Source organism: Ostrea edulis, chromosome 7, assembly GCF_947568905.1.
Source record: "Ostrea edulis chromosome 7, xbOstEdul1.1, whole genome shotgun sequence".
NCBI classification, from domain to species: Eukaryota; Metazoa; Mollusca; class Bivalvia; order Ostreida; family Ostreidae; genus Ostrea; species Ostrea edulis.
Window position 1 is genome coordinate 18,408,944 of NC_079170.1, and position 27,537 is coordinate 18,436,480.

Below are 27,537 nucleotides of genomic sequence, written 5' to 3' on the forward strand. Positions count from 1 at the left end.
AATCTTCAAACTTAAGAGGATTCACATGTTTTAAAATCAATATATTGAACAAAAAATAATTCTTTCAACATTTCACATTATATATGTATATATATTAAGGGCTGTTCCAGAAATGATCAAATGGGGGGGTTGGACGGTAAACGATATTTTTTTGTATGGGTGGTCGTATTTTTTCATATTTTAATTGGTCCGTGGTTGGACTGATAAAAAAATATTTATTATGGGTAGTGGGTAGTTTCTATTGTTTTATTTTGTGCCACGTGGGTGTTGAGTTTTCAGAATATTTTTATTGTCGCTCTTGTCGTGTTGGTTACAAAACGTCGGAGGGAAAATTGAAAACGGGCTTTCGAAATGCTGCTTTCAAAATCGGAAGTAACATGGAACTATTCGAGTTGTCGCTCTTTACAGCGCATAACTTTCCATTACGGCACTCTTCAAATTAGAGACGCGTTTAGTAGGGTCCCTTTGGACGTGATGGCGGTGAACTCTGTTCTGTAGATTATTACAGTTTACAGTGCATCGATTTTGGGAATATTTTGAAACCAATAGGTATTCCGTTTTCTAATAAAAATAGGCAAACCTTAGTTGATTTATACGAGGATACCGATGCGTTATATTTATCAGTCGGTGTGATGGTGATATAGAGGCCTCCGGGCGCGTGCTCCATTAGAAGACGAACGATTCGTGGAAAAACATATCCATACCCATTTCATGGTAATAGTATCGTTTGGACTCCCAATCTTTCCAACATTCCCGCCATAGATGCCTTTGATTGTTGATATGACATCGTTTCTTCAGAACTACTGTGATACAATGTCGCACAGGCATTACCGCGTCATTGACTAGAATGTTTGTCCCAAAAACCTCGTGAGATTTGTACCGTTTTCATTTTTAAAAATATTTTTGTGGTGGGTCTGGTTAGTTTTTTTTTTATTAGATGGTTCATTGTAAAATGAGTTTATTAATTTGATGGGTCATGGGGTAATTTTTTATTTTTTTTTATGGGTGCTTGGTATATACAAAAGGTGCCTCCCGACCCCCCCATGTATTTATTTCTGGAATAGCCCTAAGTATATAGCGGTATATCATTGATTCACATTTTGATAAATGTAAATATGAATTAAACACACAGAGAATGTTATCAATAACGTACCATCATATTTGGCTAAAACAGCTTGAACATCAGCATACGCTTGTAATTCTAATAAAGCATCAATGAGATTCTCATGGATATTGAATAAGTTGAGCATAGGGAACTCCTTCATGAGCTGAAAAAAATATCAGAGCATCAAACAAAGGAAATCGTTGCATATTTTTTATTTATTTAAACATTTGCATAGATTTGCTAGAATGTTTATAAAGTGAAATTAAGATTTTCGTGAGAAATATACATATATTGTTGAAAGCATTCACTATGATGCCTTCATAAACTCACAAGGCATAGTCGAAAACGTTCACTTTCATGATGTTTCACTAATAAATTCAAAGGGGCAAAGCTGTGGACATCAAATCTGGCGAATTGCAAATGATTTACAGTAAATCAAGATGGGTAAATTCTGTAACGACTCTCACAAGGTAGACAACTCCTATTTATAAGCATGACTTTCAATTTAAGTTGTCATAAAATCTAAATATAATTCATACAGTACGAAGCTGTTCGGAAATTATTGAGACACTCGCCGGAATTCCCCTACGATATGATGACTGGTGAAGATAGGCATATTTGTGCAGCACTATCCACTGATAGTGGAATGGAAAATGTAAAACTTTGAATTTTCTAGTGTTTATGAAGAATATGAGTTGCATATAAAAATGGGTACTTGGTGCATGGCATGAATTACTAAATTTTCAGCTTGCATTATGAGGACCATATAAATAAAATTGATGGGAAAAGTAAAATTTGTACCTAATTTTGAATTTCATCATTAAGGCAACTCATCTGTGAAACAATTAAAAATAAATGTTCTACAAATAGTAAATAAATCAGAAACTCCCATAAATAATTCATAATTATAAATTATAAACATGAATTAAAATGTTAGGATGGAGTAGTGGACTTTCGTAAAATTCACAAAAGTAACAGTTCACACAAAGAAATTACTGGAGCAAACACAGAAAGCATCCATGGCTCAAGGAGTGTGCTAATAATCTGTCAACTCTAAGCGAGAGAAAGAGCTGGAAAGCAGTCTATAAATTCTGTGAATAGCCGATGTTGCAGGTGTTTAAAGGGAAAGACAACCCTAACTACATTGTTGCCTTTATGAATAAAGTATTATTTACTGATATCGTAAATGACAGTCTTTTAATAACAACAAAAATCCTTGCTTAACAATTAAATCAATATTAATCTTTATTTTAAATTAACCACCGCTAAGATATCGGCCATCGAAGTTTGATTTATTATGTGACACTGTCGGTTCCAGTTTATTTCATCAGCAGCACTGTAAACATGACAAGTCACGAACAGTTAAGTTTGGAGCCGTATAGATTTGAGCCCGTTCTTTCGCAAGAAGAATTTAAGAAAACAAGATGTTCAGTCGAGTCGCAGACCAGGCAGATGGTACTTGTTTCTTCTTAAATGTAAATGTCTAAAACTTCAACTTGTCATTACGCAAATGATGGATCCACCCACAGTTTACATAGTATTTTCTTTTCAAATAACTGTTGGGTCAAGAATTTCGGGGGGAAGGGGGGGGGGGATTTTTTTCCCATATCTCCCCTTCGCATTAGTGTAATTAACTGCCTGACAGGAAGACATCCACATAATTACAATGTACTCGTAAAATCTACCACAGGCACATCTTTGATGATCTTAGAATCTCATGAAAACCGGAATAGACGGTGGGACGTCAAAATTATTGACTTTTGTGGTCTTCAATACAAAAGAGTTCTGCATTTTGGCAGCCTCTATAGATGGCGGGAATTTCAATTTTTAACATTTTAAAATTAGTACTGAAGCTTATAAAGGCCGTACATCAAAAGAATAGCATGACAAATCTTATTCATTTAATTGATCCTATCATTTATCATGTAAAATTTTTTTGGGTTACCTTTCCCTTTAATGCGAATGATGTGTGTAAAAACTGCAAGGGTTATTGTGTTAGGGTTTGATTTCAGTGGATAAGTATTGAAAATTTCAGTATGGAGTGTGTTTGTCCACACTGGATTCCTCAGTTGGACTTCCGTTATTTGAGTGTGTTGCTTTGGATGGAGTAACGATGTGATAATTGCAGTGTGTATATTCAACGACATCCAGATAACCCTGCAAGAGTATCAAAGACCATTACCTCTCTCATCATTTTAACGGCTTCTCTCGTCCGACCTAATTTCCTAGCACACATGGCCAGTCTTCGTTTTACATAAACTAAAACATTGACATCTCGCCCTGCAGAGAAATGACACACACATTAAGATATTCCAAAGATTGTCCAATACAATTCACACAAAAAACTCTACACTTTTTTACTTTGCCTTAAATGTAAAATGGAATCGGTATATACATTGAATAAAGTGCACCACCACGGCACATGATACGCCCGTCACATATTGTTAACAGTTTAGATTGTACCCATTAAAACATTTTTTTTATATCAACTTAATTAAATGTCACAGTGACCTTAAAGTAGGATGCGACACACCTTCTACCTAATATGCATTAGTTGACCAATTTCGGTGATTCTAGGTTTAATAGTTTTCAAGTTATGAGCCGGACAAGTTTTTGCCATATATGGCCATATCTTCTTAATGAAAAGTCACAGTGACCTGGTTTTAATGTGCGACACACCTTCTACCCAAGATGTATCTACTGACAAAGTTTGATGATTCCAGGCCTTGTAGTATTTAAGTTACGGGTCGGACACGAAAAAGCTAACAGACGGACGGACAGACGGATATCTTCTAAATGAAAAGTCAGTGACCTGGTTTTAATGTGCGACACACCTTCTACCCAAGATGTATCTACAGACAAAGTTTGATGATTCTAGGCCTTGTAGTATTTAAGTTACGGGTCGGACACGAAAAAGCTAACAGACGGACGGACAGACGGATATCTTCTTAATGAAAAGTCACAGTGACCTGGTTTTAATGTGCGACACACCTTCTACCCAAGATGTATCTACAGACAAAGTTTGATGATTCTAGGCCTTGTAGTATTTAAGTTACGGGTCGGACACGAAAAAGCTAACAGACGGACATGAACGCCATACCATAATACGTCCCGTCTTAAGACGGGCGTATAAAAAGCATGCATGTATTTAATGATTGGTGCTCATAACGTCTTTGATACTGCACAACTTATTTGTGTGCAGCATTTTATCATACCAATCATTAGTACTTCACATAAATATTCTTAAAAGTTAAAAAAAAAAGATGATTATAAAAATTACGTGACACAAAAGATTCTTATTTCCAGAAACGAAATTGAAGCAGACGTTCTAAATGTACAGTGTATGTGACTATGGGATGCCTACGATGAATGGACTCCTGTGTAGAACTTTGATGTTGGGTCTGTATAGATTTTTTGTAATTCACTTCAGCAGCTTTATAGGCCTGTTTAAACATCTTCTCTGCCTGTCAAAACCAAATCATAAAATCATACTATATTTCAACTCTATCTACAATGTATACTCAGATTATCAAACCAATTTATACCACATATACATTACAGTTTACATGTACGCCAATAAATTATACAAAAACATTAGGTAGTTTCTATGCTGTATTTTCAAGTGAATTTTTAACCTGGTTTACGTTTCCTTTTGTGGTATTTTTTTTTTATAGCAATATGCTTATCAAATATCATTGGTACTGGATGTAGGGAGAATCTTTTTCAAAATTCACGCTTAGATACAGCGTAAAACTGTAAGGTTCCAATGGAGCTATACTGAGTGAAAACACATCTTTATAAGTTCGTTATTATTCAATATTAAAATGTTGAGGTAACAGTGTAAAAATACAACAGTATAAGATCTGCATCATGCACAGAAAAACTTATTCTGCTTCCCTAGAGAGCTGCCGTTATCTAATACTGGACTTTTAACTTACGTCCACTATGGAACTTGTATCCTCTTCTGCCAGTAAAATCATGGCTGTTGGACATCTGAAATAGTAACAAAGAACTCCACATGATGCCAAAATCCACAACAGCATGAAGAACGTCATCTCTGACTGCGAGAAGATTGCCACTCCACTAAATTTTAATATTTGTTTTCTTTCATGCTTCATGCAGATGTAGAGGAAGAAAAGCGTAAACCTGTTCTGTATGTCTTTCTACACAGAATGGTCGGCTCTTATAATTTGACAACTCTAGTTCCCTTCTAGATACTGAGGCTAATGGAAACAGATTATCCGACGTTTAGGTATGAAAGGTGAAGTCTTGGTAACCAAGAAAGTACTGTCCAGAAGGTGAAAGAATAAGGTATGATTTAGTGAGGCCCCATTGAAAAGAATTTCTTTCAATTAATCCTCTGTATATTCCCATGATTTTTTTGATCCCCCTATTGCCTTGGGGGGTCAAGATTTGAATAAACTTGAATTTGAACTACCTGGGGATGATTGTATATTCATATGTCTAATCATGGCCCTGCTGTTATCAAGATAAAGATTTTAAATATTGTTTCCCTAATTTGTTTCAAAGTAAAACATTGATCCCCTATAGTGGTCTTATCCTACTTCCAGTTGCCACAATTTTAACAAACTTGAATCTGCACTACCTGGGGATGCTTGCATATTAATATGACTAATCATTGCCCTGTTGTTTTTGAGAGCAAGATTTTCACCATATAATTGCATGTAAAACTATTGGGGTCCCACCCTACGACTATGGGCCATGATTCGAACAAATTTGAATCTACTGTCTGCTTGGAAACTTTCAAGTAAATTCCAACTTTCTGGCCCAGTGGTTTTTGAGAAGATTTTTACATGACCCCAACCTATTTTTGCCTTTTCTTGATTATCTCCCCTTTGGCAGGAACATGACCCTTCATTTATACACTTTTGAATCACCTTTACCCAAGATTAATTTGTGCTAAGTTTAATTGAAATTGGTCCAATGGTTCTCATGAAAAAAGATTTTTAAGGATGCCACAAATTGTTCACTAAATCTTAATTATCTGCCCTTGAAGAAGGGCGTGGCTCTTCATTTGTACAAACTTGAATCCTTTTTACCCTAGCATGCTCTTTGGCAAGTTTGGTTGAAATCAGCGAAGTGGTTCTTGTGAAGAAGAGGTAAATGTGAAAATTTTATAGACAGACAGACAAACAGATACTGGACAAAATGTGATTAGAAAAGCTCCAGCTCAGGTGAGCTTATAACAAATCTATGGCACTTTGATTCAGTATTACAAAAGATAAATCTATACAATTCTTTCTTGATTTCCACTATTTACTAGTTATTATATATTTTCTACACACTTGATTTCCGCTATTTACTAGTTGTTACATATTTTCTAGACACTTGATTTCCGCCATTTACTAGTTATTATATATTTTCTAGACACTTGATTTCCACTATTTACTAGTTATTATATATTTTCTAGACACTTGATTTCCACTATTTACTAGTTGTTATATCTTTTCTAGACACTTGATTTCCGCTATTTACTAGTTGTTATATCTTTTCTAGACACTTGATTTCCGCTATTTACTAGTTGTTATATTTTTTCTAGACACTTGATTCCACTATTTACTAGTTGTTATATCTTTTCTAGACACTTGATTTCCACTATTTACTAGTTGTTATATATTTTCTAGACACTTGATTTCCGCTATTTACTAGTTGTTATATATTTTCTACACACTTGATTTCCACTATTTACTATTTGTTATATATTTTCTAGACACTTGATTTCCGCTATTTACTAGTTGTTATATATTTTCTAGACACTTGATTTCCGCTATTTACTAGTTGTTATATTTTTTCTAGACACTTGATTCCACTATTTACTAGTTGTTATATATTTTCTAGACACTTGATTTCCGCTATTTACTAGTTGTTATATCTTTTCTAGACACTTGATTTCCACTATTTACTAGTTGTTATATATTTTCTAGACACTTGATTTCCGCTATTTACTAGTTGTTATATATTTTCTACACACTTGATTTCCACTATTTACTATTTGTTATATATTTTCTAGACACTTGATTTCCGCTATTTACTAGTTGTTATATATTTTCTAGACACTTGATTTCCACTATTTACTAGTTTTTATATATTTTCTAGACACTTGATTTCCACTATTTATTAGTTGTTACATATTTTCTAGACACTTGATTTCCACTATTTACTAGTTGTTACATATTTTCTAGACACTTGATTTCCGCTATTTACTAGTTGTTACATATTTTCTAGACACTTGATTTCCACTATTTACTAGTTGTTATATATTTTCTAGACACTTGATTTCCACTATTTATTAGTTATTATATATTTTCTAGACACTTGATTTCCGCTATTTACTAGTTGTTATATCTTTTCTAGACACCTGATTTCCACTATTTACTAGTTGTTATATATTTTCTAGACACTTGATTTCCACTATTTACTAGTTGTTATATCTTTTCTAGACACTTGATTTCCGCTATTTACTAGTTATTATATATTTTCTAGACACTTGATTTCCGCTATTTACTAGTTGTTATATCTTTTCTAGACACCTGATTTCCACTATTTACTAGTTGTTATATATTTTCTAGACACCTGATTTCCACTATTTACTAGTTGTTATATATTTTCTAGACACTTGATTTCCGCTATTTACTAGTTGTTATATATTTTCTAGACACTTGATTTCCACTATTTACTAGTTGTTATATATTTTCTAGACACTTGATTTCCGCTATTTACTAGTTGTTATATATTTTCTAGACACTTGATTTCCGCTATTTACTAGTTGTTATATCTTTTCTAGACACCTGATTTCCACTATTTACTAGTTGTTATATATTTTCTAGACACCTGATTTCCACTATTTACTAGTTGTTATATATTTTCTAGACACTTGATTTCCGCTATTTACTAGTTGTTATATCTTTTCTAGACACCTGATTTCCACTATTTACTAGTTGTTATATATTTTCTAGACACTTGATTTCCACTATTTACTAGTTGTTATATATTCACTCGTCCTTACTCGGGGTTCTTATCCAGTGCGTCTTTAGCCGCCTTGATTCTGGATGCCGGATTTCGCTCTCTCCAGGCTCTCTGCATAACTATCAATAAAACAAAGACCTTCACGCCCATAGTCAATATTTCAAGTTACATAATGCTGGCTTAAAAGCTGTTGAGGATACAATGGCAGTAATTTAAATTTTCACCCAAGAAAATCTATTGTATGGAGGTCTATAAATTAATCTCTGCAATTTCTCTCTCTCAGAAATTGTGCATGTCAGAGAATGCATCTCAAACTCAGCCATTACTTTCTCTCTCTCAGAAATTATGTGTGACAGAGAATGTCAAACAGCAGATTTTTGGTGAATGTGTTTATATGGTATTCACCACCTCAGTAGTACAAATCTTCCGTCTGAGAAAAAGGTCATTTTTATTGAGCTTAGTAATCAGCAAATTTTTTCATAATGAGTTCTTTAAAGCAAGTTTTTTCTAAACTTTTTTTTACCTTCATACTCTGGTTTTCCAGCGTCTGCCTCACATGTAAAAAATGTCTGATGATCCTGGGCTGAGAGGTTCATGTCGTAATAAGTCAGTGGTTCTTTACCTTTAGACCAGGTAAATCGCTGGTACTCTGATCCCCTGAACAAATTAAGGGGATTTCTCCAAACCTTGCATTCTGCAAAAGTTGAAGGACAAGACTCACATAGGGCCTCATTTGACCTTGCAATTTTTCAAAATTTCAGCATCAATTTAGAAAGTGCAAAGTGATTAAAGTCAATGACGAATAATTTTCCCTGTAGTTTGTAAACACTGTGACATCATAAAGTGTGTCATCATAAAATGGCTAACTATGTTCGATATTTTTAAATATTTTGTATAAAGCAGACCAAAAAAAATAATATTCAAAAATTTAATTATTGATAAAACTGCTATTGACATTAAGACAGCAAAAGACAGTGTACAGCAAACACACTTATAATGAATTCACGCTTACAGCAAAGCGATTTTGATTCCCTGAAGTTTTAAAACATTACGAACTTATTGGATAAAATCAATAATGTGGATAGTGAATCAAAATTCTCAGTTTTACATTTTGTTGACTTGACAACCCAACAAATTTCTGTAGACAATCAGTAACAAAGCTAATAAGTAATTTTATGCATTTCAACACATCATGGAAAAGTACCATACATACTCGCCTATAAGTTGGTTGTATATTTTGTAACCTATTTTGGAGGGATTTGCCATTGACCCGCTTATAAGTCGGTATAACTTTTTTCAAGAATCAGTTGTCAATTTCAAACTAATGCTCTAACATTTTCACTTCTGTTTAAAATAATATTTTGTGATTTGCGCCGATATTTATTCATTTAACCAAGAAATCAATTTCAGTAATACGCACTTAAGACGAATCAAATCATTAAACTATGTAAATACTTGTATTTTATGCATATAATCCTAGAATACATGAATAAATATAATATGTCCAGTCAACGTTAATCATGTTAATCGTTGGAGTACAAAGTTGTTCAAAATACTATACATTGCGTTGTCCAGAAAAATGCTTATCTTCTTAGGACATGCCTATAAGTCAGATATTGAGTTTTGGACCATTTTTTAGCTCCCTAAATCCGACTTATAGGCGAGTATATACGGTACATCCCACGGGGATCCAGGTTAGAATAGGTCCACAGTACCCCTTGCTTGTCGTAAGAGGCGACTAAATGGGGCGGTCCTTTAAATGAAACCGCAAAAAACGAGGTCCTGTGTCACAGCAGGTGTGGCCCAATAAAGATCCCTACCTGCTCAAAGGCCGTAAACGCCGAGCATAGGCCTAAATTTTGCAGCCCTTCACTGGCAGTGGTGACGTCTCTAAATTCTCGAAAGGGACGTTTCAAATATAATCTTTGTTTATCAGTAAACTTCTAGCATTAAAACACAATGGAGTACCAAAATGAATCGCATAACTCTGTAGCAAGGGGGATATGATCTTAACACCCACCCCCCAAAAAAAACCCCTCCCCCCAAAAAAAACCCCCCTCCCCTACTTCAATATTTACCTGGCATAGACTGCTGGTGTGTGGAATTTGATGACGAGGATGAGGATGGGCTGTTGTTGTTCTCTGGGTTGGGGTTGTCAGTGCCACCCAGCAAGGGGGATATGTGATTCAGTGACACTTGCTCTATGAAGGAGGTTCCATACTTCTTGAAGTACCACCATTCAAATATCTGGAAATAATGTAATGAAAAGTTAAAATATTTGCAAACAATGTAATACAGTGTTAAAATATGATGTAATAAAATATCTGCAAAGAATGTTGTGTAATGTTAAAATATCTGTAGCAATGTAGTGTTAAGATATGTGCTTAAATTAATAAAATGAATGCCTAATTTCTGTTATCAATTAAAAATCTACTACTCTGTATTTATCAAAAAAAAAAAAAAAAAATAAAAAAAAAAAAAAAATAGTGATAAAAAAAGATTAACAAGAGGCCAATGGGCCACATTGCTTACCTGAGTCACCTTGGCTCATATTTAAAGATTTTTCCTATATATTCGCATGTAAAAACTGATCCCCTATTATGACCCTAACCTACCCCCGGGGGCCATGGTTTTCACAAACTTGAATCTGCACTATGTTAGGAAGCTTTCATGTAAATTTCAACTTTCCTAGCCCAGTAGTTTTTGAGAAGATTTTTAGAGATTTTCCCTTTATATGTTTGTATGTAAAACTATTGTGGCCCCATCCTATCCTCGGGTGCCATGATTTTTACAAACTTCAATTTGCACTATGTTAGGAAGCTTTCATGTAAATTTCCACTTCCTTGGCCCAGTAGTTTTTGAGAAGAAGATTTTCCCTATATATTTGTATGTAAAACTTTGATCCCCCCATGTGACCCCACCCTACCCCCGGGGGCCATGATTTTCACAAACTTGAATCTGCACTATGTTAGGAAGCTTTAATGTAAATCTCAGCTTTTCTGGTTCAGTGGTTCTTGAGAAGAAGATTTTAAAAGATTTTTACTATATATTTGTATGTAAAACTTTGATCCCCTATTGTGGCCCCATCCAACCCCTGGGGGCCACAATTTGAACAAACTTGAATCTGCACTATGTCAGGAAGCTTTCATGTAAATTTCAGCTTTTCTGACCCAGTGGTTCTTGAGAAGATTTTTTAATGACCCCACCCTATTTTTGTGATTATTTCCCTTTTGAAAGGGACATGGCCCTTCCTTTGAACCAACCTGAAAGCCCTTCACCCAAGGATGCTTTTGGCCAAGTTTGGTTGAAATTGGTCCAATGGTTCTGGAGAAGAAGTCGAAAATGTAAAAACTTTACAGACAGACGATGGACAACAGTCGATCAGAAAAGCTCACTTGAGCTTTCAGCTCAGGTGAGCTAAAAATGACTGAAATACAAAACGTTTAAACTTATGATGTCACGTCTTCTAGATATATATAATGATATATTATTGTTAGAGTAAACATGAAACATCACACGTCCGATAACAGGAGGTGTATTTCAGAAACAGAAATGTCTCCTTTGTTGTATGAAACGTAAAACGGAATAAGCAATATCGGATTAAATGAAGACCCCCCCCCCCCTCTCTATCCCATTCTCAGTATTAACAAGAGGTACTGTGAGCAATGCTCACTAAGAATACCCCCCGCTTACCCCAATCTCCCAAAGGGTGTTGGTAATAGGTATAAACTACCTCTTTTCTGAGTGTAAAAAACAAATGGCATGACAAACCGAACCATATTGCTACTTCGATGTCCAGTGCGTGTGACCTTTGACCTTTTGACCCCAAAATCGATAGGGAACATCTTCATCCCATGGGTAGTCCATATGTATGATATGGTGACTGTAGGTGGAAAGGATAACGCTTTAGAGCCCGGAAACCATATTGCTACTTCGATGTCCAGTGCGCATGACCTTTGACCTTTTGACCCCAAAATCGATAGGGAACATCTTCATCCCATGGGTAGTCCATATGTATGATATGGTGACTGCAGGTGGAAAGGATAATGCTTTAGAGCCCGGAAACCATATTGCTACTTCGATGTCCAGTGCACTTGACCTTTGACCTTTTGACCCCAAAATCGATAGGGAACATCTTCATCCCATGGGTAGTCCATATGTATGATATGGTGACTGTAGGTGGAAAGGATAACGCTTTAGAGCCTGGAAACCATATAGTTTCTTCGATGTCCAGTGCGCTTGACCTTTGACCTTTTGACCCCAAAATCGATAGGGAACATCTTCATCCCATGGGTAGTCCATATGTATGATATGGTGACGGTAGGTGGAAAGGATAATGCTTTAGAGTCCGGAAACCATTGCGTCTACAGACGGACGGACAGACGGACAACCCGATTCCAGTATACCCCCCCCCCCCCACAACTTGTTGCGGGGGGTATAATTACTAGGTTTATCAATTGTACTACCGTGGACATACCTGTCATCAAGATTTCAAAATAAAAAATTAAACTCTTGTAACAGGATATGAATCGATGTATCAAGAACAGAATCTGTAAATCAGGGACCAATTTCCTTTGGTGGTCGTTATAGACCACTGCATGTTTGTCTCCATGGCAACACAGTTATCAAACAGCTCCAGATAAATGAAGTCTAGACAATTAATTGTTCCCTTCTCAGACTGAGTCACAGGTTCTAGACAATGATTATGGTCTTCAACAATGCATTTTAAGATAAATTTAGATAATTACTAATTAGTAACAAAAATTTATATGAACATGATATTGTATGGTTACAAGCTCCATGGGTGATCAATGACAATTCTAATAATTATGGGAAATAATGGATAAAATTTTTGAACATTTTTTTGAAATAACATATACAATGTAAATGATCCTCATAGATAATTTCTTTATATTCAGAGCTCTACCAAAACCGCTGACATCAAGTCTTTGTTGAGGAACTCCCCACGGTCAGCACAAGTCAATTAGCCTGATTTCATCCCCGAGATTTCACAAAGTCAGGTGTAATTTTGTACTTCACAAGTCAGAATACCCGACTTCATACTCTCTGATTTAACAAAGCCCTATGCAACACTAAATGGCATAAGTCAGAGCAACTGCCCAAGACAGAGGAAGTCGGGCAACCAGACTTGCGACATGGCCACTTATATGACATGGTCACTTGTACATGTGACTTCCCCGACTTCACTGACATAACTACCTAATGTAACTTGTCATTCACTGGAGGAAGTTGGGTGACCAGACTTATGACATAGCCATACCTGCATATAACTTGCCACACACCAGAGGAAGTCTGGCTTCATTCTGACATTACTTTACATGGTCCTAACTCGCCACTCACCAGAGGAAGTCGGGTGATCTGACCTCATTCTGATTTCTGACATTACATGGTCCTAACTCGCCACTCACCAGAATCAGTCCTGATATTAGGGAGGAAGTCCCAGTCAGTGCCACGTAGAACTTGGGAGTCAGTGTGTTCAGGAACATTGTTGCTGTTAAAAGAAAAACATCATCAAATAAAAGTACTACCAATCTGCTACTTCCTTCAGTACATGCAAAACAGTTCTGGCCATCTACTGGATTAAGACATTTAATACGTACATCTGAGGATAATATTCTTTAATAGCATAATCTAAGGTGATTAAAATTCTCGTTCATTATATAAAGTTAAATAATTCCTGAGCTAAACCATCCATCAGCTCACAGATTATTCCCAGTTGCCATGGTGCTTAGTGTAGGTCAAACTATCAGACATTGCTGGTTGCCACTTACAGGTGGACTGACTGAATTAAGAGTCTTGTTCATGCAAGGACACAATGCAAAACACCATTTGCCCACTTTGGGATTTGAACCAGTAATCTCTGGTGTAATGGCTGAAGACCTATATACCATGAAGCCATGCGCTCTTTCGTAAAGCCTGGCAAGGATGCAATAATTAGAAATGCCATGCACACGCTGTAGACTTTTTTGTGTGTGTCAGTCACACTGCAAAATCTTAGTCCTATCTTCTTAGTAGGTGCCCCCCTCCCTAAATATCCTCATTAACATAGCATGTATACAATTTGCAACTCTCTATTGCAGAAACATGCAGATCAATACAGACTCTGAGTGTACACTATTCAACCAATGCTACATGATCTGACAATATGGAACAATTAACTGTGCTTTGGTAAACTATAGCTGCCATCTCATTAAACCAACCAATTCTGTCACCAGCACCACTACACACAAAGGCTTTCAATCTGTCACAATGCAGCAGACAATATTGATTGTAAAATTTTGATATCATGACTTTGTGTCTGGCCATTATATGGAAAACTAAATCCTGAGGTGTCAAGCTCCTGATCAATATATTTTGCCCGTCCTCAGGCACCAAGGGTGTCCTTCCCGATACAACTCTGATGGGCAACAGCCCACCTGAACGACTAGTATTTCTTAATATCTAATCCCAACTGTACATTTTCTACATCCTCAGACATAAAGGGTGTCCTTTCTAACACAAATTTGGTGGGAAACAGCCAATCTTAAAATTTATTTTGATAATTGTTTTCCACACTAAATCATCTTATTCCATTCTAATATCATAAAAAAGATCTCTGAATGATATTTATCCACTTTGAAAAGATTACATGTTCAATACTGATCATCAAGTTACACCTCTAAATCAGATTGAATTTTTTTTTTCAGGAAGCAAAAATTCTGAGGACTTAATTCGAAGTTTCGTTTAAACCAATCTCAAATTTACATCATTTTGACAGTTGCTTTAACAAGAAAGAAAAAATGCCCTTAAATTGCATCAGCAGATTCACATAATTGTACACACTAAAAATGTACGTTCATTGCCAAATACAAAATTTAATACTCCAGCTGAGTCAATGTCATCTTGAAACAAAGGAACATGCCTGGGTACGGACAGTGTTTATGAGTTGACCCACCCTGGGTCATTATTGTAGTTGATTTTTTAAAATGAAAAATAAATGTAAAATTACAGATGTTGATGTACATGTATTGGTTCTCAAAACAGTATTAAATTAATTCTCAATATACTTGTCAATTAGTCCGATAACTGATGTATAAAAGTACCTAAATTGTCTCATTGATTGTAGAAGAATCATAGGTCCCAGACTTTTAAGGTCTCCAATTTTCACATCTAATGCATTGTATCAAAGCAGAGGCAACAACTCTGGTCTTACAAAGGCTTACGTCCAACCCACTGATATCCAATCCCTACCTCCCACACCCAGAATGATTGCTCTCCCACTCCCAGAACAATTATCATCCCACTTATAGGGCCATTGGTTTTCCACTCCCAGAGCAATTGCTTTCCCATTCCTGGAACATTGTTTTCCCACTCCTGGAGCATTAATTGCTTTCCCACTGCCCAAAAAATTGATTTCCCACTCCCAGAATGATAGGTTTCCCACTCCCAGAGTGATTGATTTCCCACTCCCAGAATGATAGGTTTCCCACACCCAGAGTGATAGGTTTCCCACTCTCAGAGTGATTGATTTTCCACCCCCAAAGTGATTGATTTCCCACTCCCAGAATGATAGGTTTCCCACTCCCAGAGTGATTGATTTCCCACTCCCAGAATGATAGGTTTCCCACTCCCAGAGTGATTGATTTCCCACTCCCAGAATGATAGGTTTCCCACTCCCAGAGTGATTGATTTCCCACCCCCAAAGTGATTGATTTCCCACTCCCAGAGTAATTGATTAAATTCCCACTCCCAGAGTGATGGTTTCCCTCTCCCAGAGTGAATGCTTTCCAATTCCAAGAATGATTGCTCTATAACAACTGTATTACATTTATAGTTCCCAGTATTTACACATACAACATTATAATGGTACAAGGATATTAACTTGTTACTCGGGGTACAGTGCTCCGTTATTATTAGAATTTAAATTCCACTTACTAGCACCAGTAATGACATAAATCCTTTTAGTAACCTAAGAGGCAAAAACAGTGCATACATGCAGTGCACTGTAAATGTGAAACTAGAAGTCAGGCAGTCCAAAGAGTTGCTTTTTCTTTGCTACATGAACACGATGATTGCGGAACACAGGATAGAGGTTAAATCTTATGACCATAGTAACACTCGGATATCATGATAAATATCCTGTGAAATGCACCCCATGATGCATCATAAAATATAATAAATTATTCAATTCTATGGAACCACAAAGTCCATCAGGATGACGGATGCCTATTTAGCAGAGATAATTCTAGCTAATTTTAGCTGTGGCTATAGCCCTTACATAATTCTAATTTGAGAGCAGGTGGTGTAACAGCATAACACTTTATATATTCTAAAGTATCCACCATATGCTAACAGCTAGTTACTACCATGAACACCTCCTGGACAGGGTGAAACAGACACATGCTAAAATCAATAATTCTACACACAGTTAAACACTACAATTTTATCAGTTAAGCATGGAGGGCTCTACTTGGTACAATTATATGACAGTCGGCTTCATCAATTGTCATTCCACCAGCCTGTTTAAATATGATGTATTTTCCATAAAAAATTATGCATGACTTCTCCAATGTCAGTCGTAACAAATAGCAACAATTTCCTTAAATACTCAATACTGCCGTCTTTCTAACCAAAAAAACCTCATACGTCAACTAAATTACAGTCAATATGGGCCAACACATTGATCATCTGGCTTTTTAAGACAGTAAAAACCAACAAATGCCTAATGGAAAGCAAGAAACTGTATACGTACATGTGTCACTAAATAGAGAGAGCATGATGGCTGAAAAGTCTCCAGTCCTCACGTCACTAGAAAAAAGCCCACAGATAGTGAGAGCCGGCACAGACCACCAGCATCATATACAGAAAGGAAAATCAATACCACCGCTCTGAAATCTACGATCAGCTGGCTCCTGATATTGACGAGTCTCTGACTATTGCATTGTTTACAGTCCTAAGACTTCACCTTATAGTGGAGACCATTATAGGTATTTCACATTACATAACACACGTCATGCACATACATGTAATTATACGCTGTGGATTATCAGTATGAGTGTCCAGACAGCCTCTATTGATTACCAGCTTCTCAGTAATTAACAGTTACAGTATATATATGTGTACATGTACAGTACTACATACATGTGTGGTACTATAACACTGAAGTTGCTTCAGAGTTACAGTATATATGTGTACATGTACAGTACTACATACATGTGTGGTACTAAACACTGAAGCTGCTTCAGAACAAACAGGAGAAAACTGTCGGGATGAATCTTATCGATGTACTGAAATGCTCTACCCCGTTTCCAGAGACTCTGTTGAGCTTGTATGGTACGTATGAAATCATGAAATTTAAATAATATATATTCCATAATGCAGATCTAATAACTAAACCAATTTTTCTCTGCTTATAAGTACTCTTAATTTTCCTATATCAAAATCCATTGAAACCATATTCTTGATTCTAAATGAGTAAAAATTGTACAAGTCTAAAATAATATACACTCCAGACTGTCAGGGAAATTTTGATTTCTGGGGAAATATTGTTGGACATATGCTCTAGCTGTTTAACAAGATTGCCCAGGTGGAAAAACAATTGTCTTTTCAATGAAATTGTATGCATCAATCTACAGGTAAAATTAACCTACCAAACTGCAGACCAAACATTTTAGTGGCTATTCAGCAGCTTAAACTGGACCAAATATAGGAAATCACAAACGGGACTGCTAGCTGGTCCGAGATTTAACAGACTGACAGGTACATGAACGACAGTGGCCTAGATTCTGAAAATTCCTGATAAACCATTATCAACTAAAACTTGGTAAATCACACTTCAGTGGCAATGATACAAGCCTCTAGCACACTGTCTATTGTTACACTGATAAACAATGGTGTGACATTAAAATTCATCACTTGTCTGCAAGATCTACTTGTAACCTAGAGAAGAAAACTGCAACAAAATCCCATTTAGAGAAAGTTCTATTTTGTGTACTGGGGATGAAAGCTTTGCATTATTTTTAATGATAAGGACAAACGAACAAAATATATTTGTAAACTCAAAAGATGAAAGGCTGGGGGGGGGGGGGGGGGGGGGGAGGGGGAGACTTTTCCTATTTCTTGTGAGAGGGAATGTGCCTTTTTTTCAACAATAGTGAAGGAAAACAAAATTGCAAAAACTTCCTCTGTTCCACAAACACACATCTGACCTTTAATGCTGAGAAGAAAGATTTGTAAACGTCATATTCATATCCTTAACAGGTCAGAATATAGACAGTATAATCAATATGTTTAACAAAAACTACTAACTTAAAGCTCATAATACCAGCCAATCCAATAAATTTCCATGCAATGAAATGTACCAGGGACTTTTCAGTGGTTAACAATCAGTGGTTTAAACTGCTACTCATGTTTTGAAAACTCTCAGCACATAAGAAATTTGTTTTTTTCCCCACATGCTATAAATGGAACACTACAGTACTACATCTATTGAATGAACTGCTTTTAGAATCAGCTGTAGGCAAGTTCTGTTGAAATATCAGTTTAAAAGATCTAAATGCTATCTTGTACCAAAGTCACTGAAGCACAAAATGTAGGTCAGACGCAGCATCTGGACCATAACTTAGAATAAATGAACTTGTGGTAACCTTATAAGCAAGATGGAGCTTAAACATTGTCCTATTTCTAGTATTTAAATGTTTCAGGCTTGCTAATTTCTTCCAGACTGATTGATCCTCATTGATATATCCTGTCAATACATCCACTGAGCCCAGTTATGATGTAAACTTGATGAAAGACTTAAAAAATATATAGTTTTTTAGGCCCACAAATTTGTAGGTCAAAGTCATTTTTGTATAAATTTACTTTTGAATATCAAGAAAGATATGAAAACTTCCCAAAATATCATAACCCACAATGAAAGCATTTTATCTATAACAAACACAACCAGATACTGCAAGGGACACTTATAATGGCCTCTATCAACTGCTATGTGAAAAAAAAGAAGAAAAGCCCAGGAAATTCTTGTTTTCAACTGCCATCCGTACATTGTTTTAGGAAATGAAGTGTTCCATACCTGACTGCATCGTACAACTCCTCATGCCCTGTCTCACTCAAATGGTGGAAATGATTAAGATGGGAAAAATTACATCTTCAAATACGTGATAAGAAAATATTACATGAATAACAATTCTCGCTGAAATCATTTCAAACAAATCCAAATGATGTCATGATTCAAATTCAAGCTAAGACACATGAGGTCAATGATGAAATCAATTATTGATCAGAATATATAACCACAGCTAATAATAAACCTAAAGAAAACATAAAACAAGAGGTACTGTGAGCAATGCTCACTAAGAATACCCCCCGCTTACCCCAATCTCCCAAAGGGTGTTGTTAATAGGTATAAATTGCCTCTTTCCTGAGTGTAAAAATATAGTATGCCTTTGTAGAAGAAAATGGAAGATATAGTCCGAACACAAATCCATGGTATAAACCCATAATTTTGACCTTGAGATCAAAGGTCAAGGTCATAAAGAGGTCATGAATGTACATGACACATAAACTCATGGTGATACACCCATGTCTTATGGTATGACTATGTCAAAACCCTATAATCAATTTTGACCTTGAGGTCAAAGTTCAAGGTCATGCCTATGTCAAAGAACAAAGAAGTCATGGCCCTGACACGAATCCATTGTAAAAATATTTAATTTTGACCCTGAGGTCAAGGTCATATGGAGGTCATGAAGGTAAATGACACATCGTCTCATGGTGATACACTCAGGTGTCAAATATGGTATGCCTATGTCAAAGAACAAAGAAGTTATGACCCTGAAACGAATCCATTGTAAAAACGTTTAATTTTGACCTTAAGGTCAAGTTCATATGGAGGTCATGAAGGTACATGACACATCGTCTCAAGGTGATACACTTATGTGTCAAATATGGTATGCCTATGTCAAAGAACAAAGAAGTTATGGCCTGGACACAAATCCATTGTAAAAAACCTTTAATTTTGACCTTAAGGTCAAGGGTCAAGGTCATATAGAGGTCATGAAGGTACCCGACACATCATCTCATGGTGATACACCTGTGTGCCAAATATGGTATGCCTGTGACATGTTCCATGAAAAAGGCTTGTATTGACTCTCATTGGGAATGTCTTTTCAAAGTGCCAAACTGTGGTAATTTTTTGTGGTAACTAAAAATATTAACACTCAGGATCAAGAAAATGTAAAAAATAAAATTATAAAAGTATTCCTTCAATTTGAATTTCATTTTTTTTAAAAACGGTTGCTAACGTCACATTTTTATGACGGAACACTTGACGGAAAATGACATTAGCAATTAATAAATCTTCTGTTTACGAAATAAGTTATGAAATTATTTAACTACATGGCTCTCTTAATGAAAAGTTTAAATGTAATCTATATACATTACATCGAGACCAATGTTTGTTGTGCTTTAATAATGACCCAGAATCTTTCATTTTCTGTCAATGCTAATGTCAGTTCTTGACGGAACTTGTTTGATGCTAATGTTATTGTTTGACGGAACAAAACCTTGCGGAACTGTTTCGCAGTGATGTAAATCATGATAGACTATAAATAGTTTCCCATGATGAGTTTTTATTGCAATAAAATAGTCTTTGAATTCATAAACCGGTAGTTTGACGTACGATTTAGTACAAATAGAACGATTTCTTATGCTAACGTTCCATGTTGCTAACGTCAGCAATTTTGACAGAAAGTCCATCGCTTGAAGTTTTACATAAGTCTGGATACCTCATTCACTCAACCTGCCATTCAATTGGAAAATCCCATTACAACGCCCCTTGCAGGGAGAGTTGTAATAATAACAAAGAACCACAACTCTTACAATGGTTTGGTAAAGAAGTGTGCTAATGTCACATTGTGCCGAGTAGAATTTGACAGAATGATGTTAGACCAAATATCAATGTAATTTCTTAAGTCAGATATTTTGTTTAAAGAAGATAAAATCTGTTCCACAATTAGATTATGACTTTTAATGCTTAATTTCAGAAAAATAATAAAAGCAAATTGTTTTGCAGTACATCTCTATGTACATATGTACATTAGTGCTAACGTCAATATGTTTGACAGAACGAAAATCACAAAAACTGTTTACTTTGAATTTACTTTTGTATAATTTGTTTTCATAAATACTTTGCAATTTTTTTTATAAAAATTAAGTAAAAGTACACACATTTTGTTACATCTTTTTCGCCCCTTGTTTTCTTATATAAGTTGAAATAAAGTACCCGAGAAGTTGGGTACCACTTCTCACGGGAGTTAATTCTGTCAATTTTTCTCATAATTTGAACATTCACATACCAAAATAATTTTAACAATTTATGTGTGGCAAAATATTTTTGATTTTATAATTAACTCTAGTCCATTCAAATTTGTAATTAAAAACATTCTTTACTTTTTAAGCATATTTATTTTTAAATACGGAGGGGGAAAATTTGACGGACATTTTATGCTAATTTGGTGGAATATGTCCTATGTCAAAGAACAAAGAAGTTATGACCCTGAAACGAATCCATTGTAAAAACGTTTAATTTTGACCTTAAGGTCAAGTTCACATGGAGGTCATGAAGGTACATGACACATCGTCTCATGGTGATACACTTATGTGTCAAATATGGTATGCCTATGTCAAAGAACAAAGAAGTTATGGCCCGGACACAAATCCATTGTAAAAAACCTTTAATTTTGACCTTAAGGTCAAGGGTCAAGGTCATATAGGCCATGAAGGTACCCGACACATCATCTCATGGTGATCCACCTGTGTGCCAAATATGGTATGCCTATGTCAAAGAACAAAGAAGTTATGGCCCGGACAACAATCTGGAGACAGACAGACAGACAGAATGATTCCTATATACCCCCCAAAACTTCGTTCGGGGGGGTATAAAAACAGCGTGTTAAATGGAATAAAAAAAAACCAAATCAGAATGAGTTACCTAATTGTTTCTTTATATACCCTAAACAACATTATTAGTTAAACATGTTTTTTAAATGATTTTTAAATTTTTTTTAAATTGCTAATGAAACTTACGTGAATTTAAACATGGATGACAAAAACAAAGATGGAATCAGAGCCCATTTCCAATATTTCTAAACATATAACATGTATTACAAGTATGGGAAATTTGTCAATTAAACAAGCAATTTTCATGAACTATAGATTTTTAAAATTACAGGTAAGAAACAAGGCAAGGTCAATTTCAAATTCTGTCTTCAACAGAGCGCTCATTCTAATGGTAGACCATACCCGATATCTAATAATTTGTTAGTAAAGAAATGAAGAAAAAATTTTCGCATGCAATTTCAGCCATTATTGAACATGAGCTTTTCGGGAAGTAACAGAACCTGTACGGAAGCATTCCAGGTTCCAGTTAACATTATTGCACTCAAGCTGTTAACAAAGGTGTATATATATATATATAGGTCCAAATATTGTTTGGCAAATTCCATTTGCCATTTTTGATGTATCACGTATCAATAAATTCTTGTAATATTTAAACTCTGATTAACAATTTAAGATTGGCAAATATTATTTCAGTGTATTTTTAAAGATTGGCAAATATTATTACAGTGTATTTTTAAAGATTGGCAAATATTATTACAGTGTATTTTTAAAGATTGGCAAATATTATTACAGTGTATTTTTAAAGATTGGCAAATATTATTACAGTGTATTCAGGAATTGAAACTATTCACTTGAAATCTCCAATTGTGTTAACAGTGAAAATTAATGTCTGTGATAAAACATGCATTTATGTCAGAACTAATAATTCTTCAGTTTCTAAATTTCAAGAGAAAATGAATTTTGTATTGATACAAAGCAATTGACATATAGGCAGTCATTCCAAAGGTTTTCAAACATTTACAGGACATTTGGTCCTCTACAGTCAAAAATCTTATATAATAGTGATATATGATTTGCATGTACTATATGCTGAATTAGTAGTCATGCAGGGTTTGACCCATGGTGCACAAACTGGAGATCAATATTTATGTTTCAATGGAGCAAAGGGTAATCACTCCTAATGAATTCCCAATGTTGAGTATGTGATGCGGATATTTCAAACATTTTGTTTTTGTACCGGAGCATAACCATGAATAATGGATGATACCTCATCATTTTTGTGTTAATCAAATATCTGGACAAGTTTTCTCAATAACGGTTATAATTGTTAGTGGTAAATTTAATTTTGTATATATAAAATTAATTCACGAATAGAGAAGAGTTGTGGTCGCATAATAAATGGGAGCATGGTTGCTATAATTAGCAAGAGTATTGCCCTGGGTTTGAATCCACAAATAAGCTTGAATACATTATTTTTCTGAATAAGTGGATATTTCATGTGGGTTTTTTAAAATTATATTTTTTCCCCTCTAATCACCCCCCCCCCCCTTTAAAAAAATAATTTTACTCTTAAAAAGAGACTTTTAATACATTTTTCTACAAATTTAGATTCATTAAGCACGGAAGCCTCTGTTGATGAATGGTCCTGACCCTATAACCGTTAGCTGCTTTTATTGCTAAATTGATACTACGTGAACTGTCATGTCAACAACAAAACAGCCTGAAGTAAGAATATATTCTGTCTCCCTAAGGGACCGATTCACGGTCCCCCCCCCCCCCCCCCCCAATTTTGTAACTTACTTTAAATGATCAAAATCTACAGTCTATGTTTAGAGGGTTTTACAAAAAAAATTAAGGTTATTCATCATTACAGAGGCTCATTATAGAGAGTTTATTATTTGTTTTCAAAACAAAGATTGAGGTGTGTTATTGTTTGCATTTAAGTTTTCAAAATAAATGAATATTGGCCAAGTTTATTATATATATCACGTATACTTTAGGTAAAATGTGTCATTTAAAAGTTTAAATATGTGATTGCACAAAATGAAGACGCTTTAAATCACAAAATTAGCATTTCACCGGTTTGTTTGTTTACATAAAAAAGACTTTCAAAGAGTTATATACATAACTCAGAATTATAGCTAAAATATTGCTCTTAGTCTTACATTCAGAAGGTCCAAATTTTGGTTGTCAACATTAAATGAGTTATATTTTTAATTTTTAACATATAGAAAATGAAAAATATTTCTTTCGAAAAATGTGAACCAGTCCCTTTAACAGGGATGTGACTGAATTCTTCAGAAATCAGAGAAAAACTGGTCAAAAAGGGAGGAAAACACCTCACCCTCCCTGGAAAAACATTATTTTCTGCCACTTTAGATCAAATCCAGAGTGTTTCATTTTTTAAAAAATTGAGCAAATCGGAGGATTTCCTCTGAAAAGAGGAAAATTAAGTAAATTATCTTGGATTATGGGATGAAAAATGCCAACGGGGCATGTAATAACACTTCTTGAATTCCAATCATGTATTCTTTTTTTCTTGTCCAAACTATACTAACCCCACCCCCTGGGAGGACTGCACGGTGTGGTTGTTGGTACACCCCCCCCCCCCCCCCGAGAACTGCACGGTGTTGGTAACACAACACCCCCCCCCCCCCCCCCCCCCCCGAGAACTGCATGGTGTTCTACTACTTCTCTTCCATTTATCTTCTCTATTAATTCATTTATTTCTTAGATTTCACTATAGTACAGGTTGTCATACAAACACAAGAACACAACATTTCCAAAGAAAAGGGCATCATCAGACTGATAATTTTCTAAATCACAAATGATAATGAAATTGCATAAAAATTAGGTCCGCTTTAGGCCCTCATACCATTATCAAACCTGTCACTGTGAAAGGTAATACTTGTTGCTTGATAAAATTAAAGGTCATAGGAGATCAATTACCGTAGTAGTTTTCAATTTTGTACTGGTCATAAATTCTTCCTCAAAAGATTGCTAGCTAAAGAAGATTGCTTCACCAATGACCATTTCCTGATTTTGTGACATCATTAGAACCCACTTTTCAGTTGTGAATTAAAACAGAGCAGACCATGTGACCAATGACATTTTTGCAAATGAACAAGCTTGTGGATTAGGATTATAACTAGAGGCCCATGGCCATTGGGCCACAACACTCACCTGAGTCACCTTGACCCTGCTGATCATTAGATTTTAAAAAGATCTTTACCCTTTTTAATCCCATGTCAAATTTTGACTTCAATCTAGCCTCATGGGGTTGTGACTTGCTGTACTGGAGAATGATTTTAACACCTTCCCTACCCTACCAACTTTGATTTTAAGATTTTCTAAATCCAAAATTGATCTTTTGATCGTGACCCAAGTACATCAAAACCCCCTTCTGACTTCTAACAGTTGTAAGTCATGCACTGAACCATTTTAAAGGGACTGATTCACGATTTCCCCCAAAATTTTCATTTTCACTTTTAATGATCAAAATCTACTGTCTAATGTATTTAAAAGAGTTCACATAAAAATTAAGGTTATACATTATCACAGAAGCTCATTTAAGAGAGTTTATTATTTGTTTTGTAAACAAAGATTGCGGTATGTTATTGTTTACGAATTTTTAAAAAGAAATGGATATTGGTCTAATTTTATAATATCTTTCGCATTTCAAGCATTTTGGGGGTAAAATGTGTCATCTAAAAGTTAAAGTTTGCGACTATGCAAATTAAGATGCTTTATATAACAAAATCAATATTTCACTTGTTTGTTTGTATACATAAAAAGACTCGAGTCTTTGTTTACATAACACATATTTAAGGCTAAAATTTTGGTTTTACTCTTGCATTTAGAAGGTCAAAATTTTGGCTGTCAACATTAAATGAGTTATATTTTTAATGTTTACCATCAAAAATGAAAAATATTTTTATCAAAAATCGTGAACCAGTCCCTTTAATAGATAACAGATGAAATTGTATCGTTTCTGTTTAGAATAAAGAATTCACCATTATTTCAAAATGGATTTTATTGCTATCATCAACAAAGAGAAATAAGTCATGATAATTTTATATGAAGACAACTTTCGATGGACTATAGTCAGTTACCTTGTCAAATAGGGCAGCGTTGTGAATTTTAATGAATTACTTATCTATACATTTGAATAATTATACTCACACCAATTAAAGCAATTTCTTTTGTTTTTGTATTGAATTCTTTTAGAATTTATATAAAATTGCTAAGCAGACATTTTGTTCAACTATTTCTTTAGTACACATACTACCATGACTACTGGACCAACACTAAAATAACAAGATTTTTCCAAAGTCTGACAAACTTTTGGAATGACGGCATTGGGTGTAAAAACTTTGCTTGGAAAGATATGTTTAACAGACCTACTGAATTACTCTTCAATTCAAATATTGTTTTGGAATAACCTGAGAAATATAAATCAAATATACAAATAGACACATGTAATTCTTAGAATGGTCATCCCTGTTTCAGCAGTTGTCATACTGTACAACAGGTTAATCTGTATGCACATGTGAATATTACAGCAATAACAGCTTTCTACCATTACGTAATTCTCGATAGGGACATTAAACAATATATACTATCAATCACTACATGTACAGAGTGCAAAATGAACTCCTCTGTACAGTGCTATTGACAAAATCTACAAACCTGACTAATACATGTATAAACTAGTAACAAATATTCTGAATGTGTTATTTCAATACTTCAGAATCTACAAACCTGACTAATACATGTATAAACTAGTAACAAATATTCTGAATGTGTTATTTCAATACTTCAGAATCTACAAACCTGACTAATACATGTATAAACAAGTAACAAATATTCTGAATGTGTTATTTCAATACTTCAGAATCTACAAACCTGACTAATACATGTATAAACTAGTAACAAATATTCTGAATGTGTTATTTCAATACTTCAGAATCTACAAACCTGACTAATACATGTATAAACTAGTAACAAATATTCTGAATGTGTTATTTCAATACTTCAGAATCTACAAACCTGACTAATACATGTATAAACAAGTAACAAATATTCTGAATGTGTTTTTGGATACTTCATTCCTTTCCTTGTTATATTTCTTTCTAGCTTTTTTTCCCCCCAAGTCAGATTCCTTCCTTATCAAAAATAACATAATATACACACTAGGTCATCATATACACAGTTGTTGCCATCCGATCTAATCATGATTCTTACATGCTTGAGAAGTATTCTGCAAACATTTTGTGGATTTGACCACTGTGTTCATTCAGGCTCTGTAGACAAACTGGCCTACTTGCTATAGACCAGATGTATTTTCTATAGATTTTGTCCATCGCTCTGCTATTAATTGTGCACACTGTATATCATTACTACAGTACTGTAACTTGATCCAAAGTGTCAGCGATATGTATAGAATAAAAAGCGATATTCACACTGTAACGAAATGGCATATATTTAAAGGAAATGTGCCTACACTGTTAAAATAACACACTTTCGAGTTATTGATGGAACAC

General features: G+C 34.9%; 1 protein-coding gene across 9 annotated transcripts in view; it reads right to left on the minus strand.

Moving 5' to 3' along the window:
* Positions 1-27,537, minus strand: part of LOC125653832 (suppressor of tumorigenicity 7 protein homolog) — a 38,848-nt gene that overhangs the window by 9,365 nt on the left and 1,946 nt on the right. For 6 of the 9 annotated variants that reach the window (XM_048883490.2, XM_056143568.1, XM_048883489.2 and 3 more), the window contains exons 2-9: positions 13,522-13,604; positions 10,171-10,339; positions 8,616-8,786; positions 8,133-8,211; positions 5,044-5,098; positions 4,470-4,569; positions 3,288-3,385; positions 1,154-1,268 (exon numbers count right to left, since the gene is read on the minus strand). In XM_048883490.2, coding sequence (XP_048739447.1) covers positions 1,154-1,268; positions 3,288-3,385; positions 4,470-4,569; positions 5,044-5,098; positions 8,133-8,211; positions 8,616-8,786; positions 10,171-10,339; positions 13,522-13,604 — 870 coding nt within the window. Of the gene's footprint in view, positions 1-1,153; positions 1,269-3,287; positions 3,386-4,469; positions 4,570-5,043; positions 5,099-8,132; positions 8,212-8,615; positions 8,787-10,170; positions 10,340-13,521; positions 13,605-16,844; positions 17,128-27,537 lie in introns of those variants that run through there. The other 3 variants (XM_048883491.2, XM_056143569.1, XM_048883492.2) reach the window with 3 other exon arrangements.